This window comes from Eschscholzia californica, unplaced genomic scaffold (genome assembly GCF_041429995.1).
Source record: "Eschscholzia californica isolate CP2 unplaced genomic scaffold, dmEscCali1.0.p SCAF_6, whole genome shotgun sequence".
Classification (NCBI taxonomy): domain Eukaryota; kingdom Viridiplantae; phylum Streptophyta; class Magnoliopsida; order Ranunculales; family Papaveraceae; genus Eschscholzia; species Eschscholzia californica.
The window spans coordinates 32,398,817-32,413,172 of record NW_028238483.1 but is presented as its reverse complement, the minus strand read 5'-3'; the positions used below and the strand labels follow the sequence as shown (position 1 = coordinate 32,413,172).

The following is a 14,356-nucleotide window of genomic DNA, read 5'->3' as shown; positions in this document are numbered from 1 at the left end:
GCTCCTTTCTCTATTAGCACTGTCTCTCTCTATTAGCATCCATCTCTTGTACTTCTCTCTCTGTATTTCCTAGATCCAACTAATCTCACATTCTTTTTGTCTCTACCCCCAGAGTTCAGTTTTATAAGATACCCATTTCAACATTCACTTCCTTGCTTCATTTCAAGGAAGTTCTTTTAAGTACTTTTTTTTTTTTTTGTTGAACATTCTTTTAAGTACTTGGACTCAATTTATCTATACATATAAATAGATACATTATAGTTTAAGAGAGACAAGTGTAGTCACTGAGTTTATGCATTAGTACCTTGGTTGTCATATGGGTTAGTCACAGGGTTGTCATATGGGTTAGTCACTGAGTTTATGCACTGCGTTTATTTGGTGTTCCAATTGGGAGTAAACGGATGAGAATAGAAGATAGTTAGAAGAATCTGATTTCTCAACCAGAGAGTTTGATTGAAGAAGACTCTGTAATGGTTTAATGGTTTGATGAATAATTATGGTGGTAGTAGTAGTAGTAATGAGAAGAAGGAAAATAGTGGTTTTCCGGTGGATAAACCACCAGTTGAAATGTTACCACCAAAGGGATTTTCAGAAGAAGAAGGAGCGGGAGGAGGAGAACAGTTCAAACCCTTTGCATTTATTTGGTGTTCCAATTGGGAGTAAACAGATGAGAATAGAAGATAGTTAGAGAATTCAAAACCGGTGCTTATAGAGAACTCGGGTCAACGGTCATTTACCCGAGTCAATAAAATTTTCGGATGCTAACATCCTTTTGGCCCGGTGCCTTTAGAAGTACCTTTTTTTATCTTACGGGGAGAAACCAAAAGATGGAGAGGAGCCCAAGAGAAGATCCCCTGCCCCTTCTAGTCTCTCCAAAATGAACCATGACCATTGACCCGAGTTCTCTATAAGCACACGTTCAACTAACTTGGGTAAAGTTCACCTCTGTTTTCTTCTTTTATCTTCTTCCAAAACAAAATTTTTTTTTCTTCCAAAACAAAATCCTAAGTTGTGCACTACTATCGACGTTCTCTGACAACCACATCGACACCTACCGATGGCCACTCAAATAAACGGAACCATCAATCCGAGTGAGATATTCATCTTCAACTATGTTATATCATCTTTTTAAAAGAAGTAAAGGTCCACTATCATCGATATTTTTAGGTCCCAGATCAGCTGATCCGTTTAGTCCTCTTAGGTCCCGGATCATCTAATCTGTTTGGTCCTCTTAGGTCCCAGATCAGCTGGATCTGTTTGGTCCTCTTAGGTCTCGGGCTGGTCCGGTCCGCCCGATAAATTTTTAGGGCAAATTAAAATTTTCATCTTTCATCACTATCCGTCATCACCAAACGATTGTTGATTCTAACACGTAGAGAGTGAGAGAACTGATTGAGAGGAAAATTTGAGATACGGTTTTGAGCTTTAGAGAGAGAAAATGAAAGTTTTTCTCCAAATTGATTTTCAAATTGTGAAATTTAGATGGAGGTTAGAGTTAGGTTAGATGAGGTCGGGTGCTTACAGATGAGGTCGGTGCTAACATAGAAATTAGTTGTTGGGTCTGGTGCTAATAGAGCCCCCGCCCGCTAACAACCTTTTGGCCTGGTGCCTTTAGAAACACCCAATCCTTTTACCGTAGGGCCAAAACTAAGAAATTTGGTGCCACTATGCCAATCTGATCAGCCGGGCCGATCACGTCTCAGATAGTCAGGTATAGATTAGGTCGTGAAGTTAGAAGGAAAGGAAAAAATGTATTTTGTTAGCCGGACCCTGTTTTACAACTAAGACCTCTTATTTCTTGTAATTCCACGTTGACCCCATTTCTTTTTGTTAGAGTTCGGCTCAAACTTTGTTAGTGTCATTCTTTCGACCCAATTTCTTATAATTTCAATTATCCTCCTTTTTTTTCTTTTTTCATACCAAGGTAGTGGTGTTTACCAGTTTGGGTCGACCCGACCAGTACGAAAATGGGCCAGGTCAAATCGAGTCTAGTGCAGGTTTCAGACTGGGCCTCCATTCTGAGTCCGACGAGCTAGGCCTGATCCGCCAAAAGCCCTTGGACCCAACTTTTTTTTTGGCCTTTATATTCAGATTTTTTGCTTCAAAGTTTTAATTTATATTCTTTTAGGTCAGTTGTAGTTGTAAATTCTTTAAGCAAGTTTTTCCATCATACATAAGATAGATTTAGTAAGTCTTAGAGTTTTAATTTATATTTTTTTTTGGTAAATTGTTCCACAAAAATTTTACGCAAGTTTTTCCATAATCTATTTTTAAGTAATTTTTAGGTTTTTAATTTGTGTTTTTTGAGGTATTTTGTCCCATAAAAATTTTTAGCCAAATTTTCCTATAAAAAATATAAATTTGTCCTGTAAAAAATTTATATTCCTTTAGGTATTTTGTCCCACAAAAATTTATATTCCTTTAGGTATTTTTTGAGGTATTTTGTCCCACAAAATTTTTTATATTCCTTTAGGTATTTTGTCCCACAAAAATCTAAAATTTATATTCCTTTAGGTATTTTGTCCCACAAAATTTTTTTTTTAGGTAAATTGTTCCACAAAAGATAAGTTTTAGATTTTCAATTTATATTCCTTTAGGTAATTTGTCCTGTAAAAATTTTTAGGCAGGTCTTCCCATAATTTTTTTTTCTTTCCATAATCTATTAGATATATTTTTAAGTAAGTTTTAGATTGGGTCCGTGGGTATATGACCCAAAATAATGTTCAAAAAGGGTTTAGGGTCCAATCTTCCCCAAAAATGGATTTTTAGTCCTTTTGCTCTTCGGACTAAAAACCCTTAATATATATTACATAATTCCTTCCATGTCCCAGTCGTTTTTCACGGGATTTTAATGTGTGGGGCCGCACAAAAATTTCAAACGGTTTAATGTACCTTGATTTTAGGATAAATTTAGGAAAAAACGGTTAGATTCTCATGAAAATTTCTGTCTCTTCTATAATCTGTTTAGATACAAAATCTAAACTTTCCCAAATCAATTTTCTCTCTCTTCTTTACAGATTAAATATGGAGATTTATTAGCCAAAAATATGGAGATTTATTAGAAAAAAAAGATAGAAACAAATCATAATTTCTCTCTCCTCTAAACAGATTTGGAAATCAAATTTTCTCTTTCCTATTATCTGAATCAATCTAGGATCAATTTAGCGTGATTTGGGGGTTAATATACAAAACATATATATCACTTTCTCTCACTTAACTTTCAGTTTTGGAAATAGTATATTTTTCTGGGAACATTAAAGCAGCATTTGTTTTCGTTTTTACTCATACATAAATACAAATCGAATACAAATTATGAAACAAATACGTAAATTATGTATTATTTATGACGAATAAACCATCATTAATCAAGTATACAACGTAATTTATCAAATGTATTTGGGTCTTGTTCAGTAAATTACACATAATTTCTATTACATAACACATAATTTCTTTTACATTACACATCGTTTACATTCTGTTACCAAAAAATCGTTTACACTATATTGTCGAAGATCATATGTAGTCTTGAGCAGGACAAACAACATTTACACTATATTGTCGAAGAGCATATCCAAATGATTTTGCACCACCAGGAAACAAATGACCAACTTCAGTAGCAAATTCCATAAGTAACAACAAAACTGCAAAAAGAAAACATATACATTTGTTAACAAAACAAACAATTTACTAGAAACGACATGTATAATGGAATAAATTATGCATACTGTTTGTTAAACTTCATAATGTGTTAGGAGACAAACATAACGTGAGTTCGAATCACAAGGTCACTGTTATGTGAAAAAATATGTATAATGTGCAATAAATTACATATAATTTTTGGAACATTTATTGTACTATAAACGACAACTGTTTTGTGAAAAAAGTACGCGTAATGTTGAATAAATTATATTTAATTTATGCAGATTTATAAGATGTTTTTGATATTATTTATAAAGTATGTATAATTTGTAACGACAATACATATATTTTACATTCTGTTATAAAAACATCGTACAAAAGACGTCTGCGTTATGTATGTGTTATGTTCAGTAAACATCATGTAATGTCGTGTAAATCATATATCGTTTACATTCTGTTACAACCAAATCGTACTAGATCTACTCTGGATAAAAAATGATATGTAATTTATTGTAAACGATCCGTAATTTATGTTAAATTATATATCGTTTGCATTCAGTTATAACAAATCTTACGAGATCTTCTCTGCATCAAAAATTGTATGGAAACCTTGATGAAGATTTGAAGAAATGATCTAAAAATCTGTAACCTAAAACTACTAAAAAGTAACAAAATACATAGATACAAACACTTCTTAATCGCATTATCTTCAGTAAAGACGGATTTAACATTAACATAATAAAATCGGTTATGAATCTTAGAGAGAGAAAATCCTGAATAATGATGAAGATTTGATTAGATGATACAGAGAGAAATTCGATACTGAATTTGTAAGAATCAGTCATGAAGGATTGTCTCATCAAAATATATATCATTCAATAAATTTTTAGAGAGAGAAAGACAAGAATTTCATATTCATTTGAAACAGAATCATTTAAGAAGATGATTGTTAACCTGTTTAACAATATTAAGAAACTGTTTTTGAATATCTCTAATGAATATTAAACACAAATTTCTTTGCTTTAATGGAAGATTTTCAGTAGATTAAGGTGTAGAGAGATAATCAATTATCATAAAATACAACAAAATCACAAAAACTAATAACTTGATTAATGTTTTACCTGATTAACAATGGTGATTTGATTTCAGCAAATCAAAAGAATATGAATCAAGGTGTCTGATTTAATGGAGGATTTACTTTCGAATCAGATGAAGAGAGAGAGAGAGAGTGCAGAGACAATAAGGTTTCGGTTAGAAAACTTACTGATTATGAGAAGATCACGGTTTCTTAATATAAAAACGTGATTGGAGAGAGAAACAGGGAGATAAAAATGGAAAATATATTTGGTGATTTTGATCTTATAACTGTTTTTATATTTAAGAAAGGTTAGTATAGGTATTAATATTTAATAGTTATTCTCGGGATTTGTGTTTTCTCTCTAGATTGAACCAAATGGACCAGATATCTATTTGTAATATTATTTTGGTTTTTATACCCTTTATGGGATTAGAGAGGGACTTTTTAAGGCCTATTTTTTGGGCCATACACCCAAAAATTCTTTTAGATTTTTAAATTATATTCTTTTCGATAATAAAAACTTTTAGATAAGTTCTTCAATAATCCATGAGATAGATTTTTAGGTAACTTTCAGGGGTTTCAATTTATATTCTTTTATGTAAATTGTCCTATAAAATCTTTTAAGCAAAATTTTCTATCAGAAGATAAATTTTTAAGTAACTTTAAGGTTTTTAATTTATATTCTTTTAAGTAATTGTCTTATAATATTTAAGAAAGTTTTTATTTATTTATATTGTTTCTAAGATTTAATATAGTCTAAAAATACACACATATATATATATATATATATATATATATAAATGTATTTTTTTTTCGTTTCTGTCTCTTTTTAGACATTTTTCTTCTAATCGAGATTTACATAGAAATATATTTTTAGAAAATTTGGCATCCCGTGATTCTAAGATTATATTGACATATACATCTTCTATGTGAGACTAATTAACCAGAAACCTGTATGCAATTACATATCCAACGAAAACACAATATTGTCCTTGGTCTTATTTCTTTATCCCCTCTAAGTCTGAACGATTTTAAATTTCATATGTCACTGCGCATTAAATCTAATGGTTTTGTATTTCTTTCCACACGATGAAAAAGAGTCTTTGTTAATTTAGACTCTATGCACATTCGACGTTTTCCCATAAAATCATTATTGAACTTTTGGATTAAGTTCATGTTCATTAAGACATTAACTTCCTCAATGAGTTAATGCAAAAAAAAACTTCCTCAATGAGTTATAAGGAACATGGCCTAGTCTTTCATGACAACTATTACGAGAATCAACAACATAAGCTAATGCTTTTCTTTTATTAATAATATTTAGAGTTATAGTTGCAACATTCATTTTAAAGAGTCCCCCCCCCCCCCCCCCCGGAAAAAATAAAATTATCGAAAATAAAAATAGGCCAGCGATTTGGGGAAAACAAAATAGTTTCAGGGGTGTGAAGACTTGGTCAAAAATTGGTCAATTTTGTTTGACAATTTTATTTTGTAAGTTGTTAGAGGGAAAAATAAAAAACCCCCCACCTCACCTCTCTCTCTCTCTCTTCACCGATTAGGTCGCCGGCCGGGAAATTTTCCGGTCGGCGACCTAGTCGGAGAAGAGAGAGAGAAGTGAGGTGGAGAGAGAGAGAGAGGTGAGGTAGAGGGAGGTGAGGTGGAGGGTTTTTTTATTTTGAACCATATTCCCCATAAAATATGTTTCTCCGAAAACTTTTCAAAATTTTGCATATTCCCTTTAAAATTTCACACCCCGGAAACTATTTAGCTTTCCCCAAAGCGCTGACCTAAAAATACAAGCTTGAATTCGTTATTGTTGGGTAGAGTCCAACTGTCCAAACATGAGGCCGTTTCGAATGTCTAGTGCATGCAGGACGTCATTAAATTCTTTTACTGAAGTGAACTTCAGAACCACTTTACTTTTTCCATGAACTTGAGTTGTTGCGCGTTTCCCATAAACAGTGTACCGCCTTCATCTACTTTGGTATCGGTAGAGAACAAGGATCAATCTCCACAAACGTGTCTAATGGCTCAAGTGTCGACTCATCATTACTTGGGGTTTCCGACTAGGTTAACTTCCGAAATAGCAACACGTAAATTCATTTTCTGAAATTATTCAACCACATCTTCAATTTCAATAACCATTGCACATAGGTTCTGGAGCTCTTCATCTTAAACAAGAGAGGCACGATTCTTAGCCTTCTTCATCTTATTATTTTTGTCGCTTTTGGAGTAATAATCTTTGGTAAGGTGACCATTCTTGCCACAGTTGAAGCAGTTACCGTAGAAATTCTTCGTCGGTTTTTTCTGAGCCCGCTTTACGGCTCTAGTATTTTCGCTTTAGTTTTGGTCTTCCTTCTTGAGATCCATCAGAAGACTTTTTTGTCTTATTTTCCACAGTACGCCTATATTCTATTTGAAGCTTTAAGATGAGTTCATCAAGGCTCATGTTTTTATATTTGTGACAGAGGTAATTCTTGAAGTCTTCTTCCTCACCCCGGAGGCAACTTTTTGATTACTCTTCGGACTGAAAAGGCTTCATGTGTTACCAACGATTTGGCCTTTAGTTCTTAAAGAATCAGTTGGCTATAGTTCTTAAAGAATCAGTTGAAAGTCTCCCCATATACCCATTTTCTCCAGATTCTGTAATCAACACTTGAAAATTAATGGCTGGTTTAGATGATTTTGATTATTATGTCCCTAAAAAATCTTCATCTTTTGTATTAGATCGATATTATTTTTCCAAGTCGACCAGAAAACCTAATTTTTGTATTAGAGACGATCTTATCATGGTGTCCACAGATGGGAAGATCTCTCCGATAATGATGTTGTCGTGTTAGTTGACGATAGATGATACTCATGTTGTTGATGATAAGATTCGATTGAAAGGAATTGCAGATAGAAATGTATTATATTTCACTAGTTCGAGAGGTAATCAAAGGACTTATTTTTGGTTTATGGTATCATATGTCACTATGATCTAAAAGATCTGTTAAATAATCGAAAGATAAAAGATAATTTCAAAGAGAGAAAGTAAATGACTCAATTATATAATAATAATAATTTATTCATGGAGAGGGTATTAAAGTGGCAACCCTCTCATAATCTTATTACATGAAAGCTAACAATCGTATTGGCAGACACATGTAGGGATGGGAGGAGCGCCACCACTTAGAACATCGCATCGAGACACAGCAGCTTGTCCATGTGCTTCACGGCATCTCTTCCTACATCCTTTTCCGTTGCAATTTTCAAAAACCCATGATTCTTCACACCCATTCACAGACCCAACCATCATCATCATCATCACCATTCCACTTGTCATCAAAAGTAAAAGTACTAACAATGGTGATATAGACTTGTTGTTAACCATTATATATTTCTTCCTTAATTACTCTTCAAAACTAAACTGATATTAGGCGCTCCTCTCTACGTTTGATATTGGTTGATTTGTTCATATGGACAAGGGACCTTATTTATTCAAAAAAAAATTACTACACATAATTACATTTCCAAATCCCATATTGGAAATCTAATTTTTTTATTTAAGCAATAATATGAGCAAATATTATGCAAATCAATCAAATTTTAGTAAGGTATATATATTTACACATAAATATGGTTGTCAATGTGGGAGCAAATATTGAGCAAATCAAACTTGAGACAAGGCCTATGTGTGATATAGTAGAGCAAATATGGGGGGGAAAAAAGATGAGTTGATAAACCACCAGTGAAACAACTAACAAGGTGTGAAATAGTATATTGGTCATAATATATACTATTTTGAGATTTATTTAAATACTATAATGGAGGAAATTTAATTTGAAATTAAACCCCTTTTTAGGAGAATTTTGGTTTAGTTGCCATTTTTAGCATTTGGGAGTGGAATAGTATTTTAACTTTAAATCCATAGGACTCTTGTATAATAAACCTGCACTCTGGGAGGGTATTATATTTTATATACAGTATAAGAAAAATTTACATATTCAATAACATTTTCTAGTTATTACTTATTACTTTCACCTGTTTTATCTGGCTTCTTCTAAATTTTTCACTAAGCCCCAGAGTAAATTTTCTTTTCTAATGGATCTTCTTGCCGTACTAAAACGAATTTTGTACTAGAATAAATAGAAAAGTTATTTATTTTTTCGCTGTCAAAATAAACCTAAATCTATAATTTGACTTGATATCTAGCCAGACTCTTGATATATTTGAAAATGTTCGTTCAATCTAATTCGTACCTAATGTCTAACTCGGTTGAATGAGTGGTATTTGATCTTTTTGAATTACACGATTCCGATTCATACTCAGACACTTAAACAACGATATCAAAAAATTTCAAACAAAAATGCACACATTTTTTTTCTTATTTTATCAGGGGAAAGGACTCTAGCTTTTTGCCTTACCTAGTACAAAAGGAACGGTAAGGACAGATGTGCCGTAATATCATTGCTAAGGGTGGGAATTGGGCTGGTATGGGCGTCTATGTGCACTTGAAGCATCAGGTTGGGCGGGTCGGACACAAAATTTCAATGGCTATTAGGGTAAGCGGGTTAATCGGGCGGACAATTTTGAAATTCACTTTGCCCATGACCCGCCCAAGCCCATTAAGAAGCTCGGGTAATTCGGGTATGGGCGGGCGGGTAGAGGTAAGCTCATTGCTTGAAATAATTCACTTTTTCATTTTCTTTTATAAAGTCTCCAAACACCTTTCCTAATTCTAAAGAGGCAATTGGGGACTAAAATTAGACATTATTTATGTTGTTCTTTGTAGAAATTTGATCTCACATTAATAACTAATGAAGAATTTTCATGGGATATAATATAAACTTATCCCTCTCCTTGCTCCTTCAAAGCCAAACACCTACCAGGAATTCTCTTGTGTCATTGCAAAACAATGCATTGGTTCGTATGGTTGCCCTTAAATATATTGTTTACCATCTTAAATAGGCATAGCAACATGGAATGTTGGACTTCATCAACCCAAAAAGTTGATGTAGTTTGGTTGGTTACCATTGGGCGACGTTAAATGGGTGCGGGCATGGGCGGGTGCGCGGGTAGAGGTTTTAACCCATGCCGGTCCACCAAAACTTGGCGGGTTAGGCGGGTGATACCCGAGAAGGGCACGGGCGTCCATGATCCTCGTTGGGCTCGGGTGCCCGTGGACGGGTGCGGGCTCATGGGCAAAATTCCCACCCCTAATCATTGCCCAATAAGATAGCATAATTTATCAAGAGCTACTAATGGCACCCTTAAAATGCTATTTGCGCTTTAGAAAAGAAATTGATTCCGATCAATCACGTTTGACCTCCGACATCTATAAGGTCCCTTTATCGTCTGACCAGTTCGAGAGCCAAAGAAAGTTTTCGGACTGGCCCGGTCCGAGATCTTTCTTTAGCCCTTGGGTTTAAGGTCTTGGAATGACCAGTTTGAAACTATTCTTCTTTCTTTTACACCTTGAATCAAGTCAGTCCGTGCAATACTTGGTTGATTATTTTCATCACCTTGAATCAAGTATCTTCAACGCCTAATCTCCTCCTCACCTTTCTTCTTCGGTTAAAGGTCGTCGGTCGGCATAGCTCCGGTCGGTGATCTAACCCTTAAAAATTTCTTTTTCTTCATTTCTCTCTCTTCCCCCATTCTATCTTCTTTCTTCTTGTATTTATCCTTTTTCTCTCTAAACTATCTGTCGAAGTGGAATCCCTTCGTCGGAGGTCTAGTTCAGGCCTTCGACTGACCTTGGAAGGCCTATTGAACCAGATTTTTAACAGACCTTCGAAGTTTGGTTCAAACCTTTAACAAACACTCAAAGGTTTGTTTAACCAGATATTCGACAGACCTTTAAAGGTCTGTTGAGGTTCAGATCTGGTTCACCAGATCTTTGAGATGTGGTGAACCAGAACCCCGACGAAGGGGAACCCCTTCGCCGGAGAGTTAAGAGAGAGAAAGGAGAGAGAGAAAAAAGAAGAAAGAAGAAGAAGAAAGAAGAAGAAGAGAGAAACGAAGATTTGTTTATAGGATTAGGCCGTCGACCCGAATTTTTACCGACCGACGACTTTCGTCGGAAAGAAAGGTGAGGTGGAGATCAGATGGAGGAGAGAAGAGGTGAAGTGGAGGAGAAATAAAGAGGTGTCATGACTTTTATGTTTTTAACTTTTTTAGAAATAATTTCATTGTGGCCCCCAAGGGTAGTTCTGGAAAAAATTGAGTTTCTTTTCCACTTGGAGGCCAAATAGATCTGTCAGACACTTATGAGGTCAAAATGATAAGTTAGTTACAAATTGGAGGCCAACGAAATTAACCCTTTTTTCAAAATATCTTAAACACCTAAAATCAAGTTAATCAGTGCAACTTAACATGGATTTGCTTTTGCATGCACGACCAAACACATGTTTTAAGCGACAATCATCTGTCATCGAAGGGTTAGTGACGAGGACTTTTATCACTTCGATTTTTTTTTTTGCTTTTGCTTCAGCTCCTATCAGGGACGGAACCAGGATTTTTCATCAGACATTGCTAAACTAAAGTTAAAAATTTAAGAAATAAAAGTTCGATTCATGGAACTAGATGTTTGAAAGGGACTAGTTTTTAGGGTTCAAATTCAAAAGATTACATTTAGATTCAAACGCGACAGTCAAACAGTGAGAAAAGAAACACCATACACAACATTTCTTATTTCAACCAATTTGCTAACTTAATTTCTGAGATTCAAATCCAACCATTGAATCCTAATTAGCTCTTTGCCCTAAGGTCAAAATAGGTATACCGTGGTATCACAGCCACAGCCCAATAAGATGACACAACTTACCACAGTACAGGCCGTAATACCGGATCAAGAAATGGAGGAGTTATTAGTTATGTTCGTTAGGGTTTTCTCATCAAAGTTGTCCCAGCCATTGATATCAGATTAAACAGTTCCAATCGGTTCCGATAAGAAATCAACTAAATCCTGATCATTGGTTTTCACTACTTCTCCATATATTACCAGATTTTCACAACATTTTCTTTCCCTCTATCCTTCCCTGAAGAATAATATCAAGGAAGCTGAATCAACATAGAGTTTGGTGTTTAGATATAATGGCTACTTTAGAAACTGGTCAATCCACTAAATTTCAGGTTAGTCTTTGTGTTCTGATCACTTCTTCTTCTTCTTTTTTCTTGATTACCATCAAAATTAAATCAATCTGTGATTCTGATTATGTATTTTTCTTGGTGGGTTTCTTGCAGATTGAAGAAGCCACCATTGAGGAAATTCAATTAGCTTTTCAACAAAGTGAACTAACATCGACAGAACTAGTCAAACATTACTTAAATGCCATTGAATTGCATAAAGATCTCTGTGCAGTAATTGAAGTAAACGAAGATGCTATTCAAGAAGCTGAAAATTCCGATAAGAATCGAAATCTTGGAGTTGGAAGCTCCAGCAGTGATTCAAGAATGCTTCGAGGGATTCCGATTTTGTTGAAAGATAACATTGCTACGAAAGACAATCTTGAAACCACATCTGGTTCTCTTGCTCTGGTTCGTTCGGTTGTTCGTGAAGATGCTGGAGTTGTTCAAAAGTTAAAAGAAGCAGGCGCCATTATTTTAGGCAAAGCGAATCTCAGTGAATGGTGTCTTTCGAGATCGATGCGTTGTCCTGAAGGTTGGAGTGCTAGAGGTGGTACTGTTAAAGTGAGTGATTCTTGACTTCTTTCAATATTTTCAGTCACCATTCTCATGAAATGTTCTAAATACTTGTTTTAATCAGAACCCATATGCGCCTAAGGAATCGCCTGGTGGGTCAAGCACTGGTTCTGAAGTTAGTGTTGCTGCAAACCTAGTCACGGTTTCTCTTGGAACTGATACTGTTGGCTCAATAACGAACCCGGCCTGCCTTAATTGTGTTGTGGGTATTAAACCAACTGTGGGTCTCACAAGTAGGTCTGGGGTTATTCCTATCAGTCTTAGACAAGATAGTGTTGGGTAAGTGTCTCTCGCTCTCTCCTCTGTATGTCTCTGGTGTATGTTGTTGAATGACCTAAGTCACTTAATGCAACTCATTTACAGCCCCATAGGAAGGACAGTATCTGATGCCGTGCACGTATTGGATGCAATAGTTGGTCATGACCCCAAAGACAAACTTACGCTTGAAGTATCACAATTTATTCCAAGAGACGGATACAAGCAATTCCTGAAAACAGATGGACTCGTCGGTAAGAGGATAGGAAACTTATGGAACTATTGCAGGCACCAATATTGTGCTTCTTATATAGAATATCTTTACCAAGGATCTCTTATAACTTTGAGGTAAATGAAAGTTTATCAGTAGAAACTACTTCTTAGTATCTCAATTTCTAAACCCTTTAGCTGATTAAATTTACACATGATGTTTCTTTCTCAGTCAAGCAATAAGGGAGCTGCCATTATACCCATTGAGATACCTGAATACGAAACATTCTTAAGAGATATGACTTATAACGAAGTAGTAGCTCTCCTATACGAGTTCAAGCGCGATCTCAACAATTACTTGTCTAGTTTGGTTAACTCAAATGTCAAAACATTATCTGAAATCATCGCCTTCAATAAAGCTGTTAAAAAAGTAAGTTTTTTCGAAGAACTCGTTGGAACTCTTTATTAGAACAAGTCTAGTTTGTTAATATAAAACGAACTGATCGGTCTTTTTTTTGTAGGAGAAAGTTAAGAAATATGGACAAGATACTTTTCTCTTGGCAGAGGATACAGATTCACAGGATAGCGTGTATTCTGAAGCAGTGAATAAGTTGAAAAGAGTTGATCAAGTTTTTGAGAAACTGATGTCGGAAGAGAAGCTTGGCGCATTTGTGATTCCGGAGTGTTGTCTCACAAAAATATTAGGAATTGGAGGGTACCCTAGAATCAATGTGCCTGCCGGGTTTAACGATAAAATCCCTTTTGGGATCTCATTCAGTGGACTCAAAGGATCTGAACCTGTACTGATTGAGATTGCTTATGCATTTGAACAAGCAACCAAGTTTAGGAAGCCACCAGAACCTCTAATTACTAAGAAGAATCCTATGAAGAAATTCAAAGATTTTGTTTTGAAGAAAATATTCAAATTTTAATACTCTGGGTCGTGTCTTTGTTATATCGGAATTATTCAAACTATAGTGCTTTATCTTCTCATACATTTCACAATAAAGAAAATAGAAACAGAGAAACATATGAACTTTTTGGTGTTTGTCTCTTTCCCTTCTTCATCAACTAATAATCTCAGCCTAAAAGACGAGTGGATATTTATGTGAGAATAGTCTCACATAGGAGAAGGGGTAACTAGCAACCAAAAATATAATGTAAAGGTCCTCTCCACTCATTCCCAATTGATTTTGAGTTGGATGACCATTAACATTCTTTAGCTTTCACAAAGTGGGATGCATCGGATTGGATTTTAATCCCCTTTACCAATTTTCCAGTTTTTGGGTTGTAAGGTGAAAAAATATATTCAAAGAGTAATGCTACTTTGCCGGAGCCCATGCCCCAAGTTGTTCAACTCCATTAATGAAACTCAAGAATACATTAATAAGAAATTCAAGTACTCATTTTTAACATGGAGAGTTGTTTCGATCGTAATTACTGTTTTAAAAGTGGAGCTATGTAGAATTTTAAAAGTACGAGTCTTGT

The 14,356-nt window shown here is 34.9% G+C and overlaps 1 protein-coding gene across 1 annotated transcript; it reads left to right on the top strand.

Annotated features, from left to right (window-relative positions):
* The first annotated feature begins 11,794 nt into the window (after positions 1-11,794).
* LOC147533663 (putative amidase At4g34880) lies at positions 11,795-13,868 on the top strand. The gene is made up of 6 exons (XM_086650054.1): positions 11,795-11,833; positions 11,945-12,391; positions 12,468-12,682; positions 12,767-13,006; positions 13,106-13,298; positions 13,390-13,868. The coding sequence occupies exons 1-6, from the start codon at positions 11,795-11,797 to the stop codon at positions 13,798-13,800; spliced, it is 1,545 nt and encodes a 514-aa protein (XP_086506180.1). The 3' UTR covers positions 13,801-13,868.
* Positions 13,869-14,356: the final 488 nt, after the last annotated feature.

Coding starts and splice junctions, on each gene's coding strand:
- LOC147533663 (XM_086650054.1), top strand. CDS start 11,795: ATGGCTACTTTAGAAACTGGTCAATCCACTAAATTTCAG. Junction 11,834..11,944: donor GTCAATCCACTAAATTTCAG/GTTAGTCTTTGT, acceptor GGTTTCTTGCAG/ATTGAAGAAGCCACCATTGA. Junction 12,392..12,467: donor CTAGAGGTGGTACTGTTAAA/GTGAGTGATTCT, acceptor TGTTTTAATCAG/AACCCATATGCGCCTAAGGA.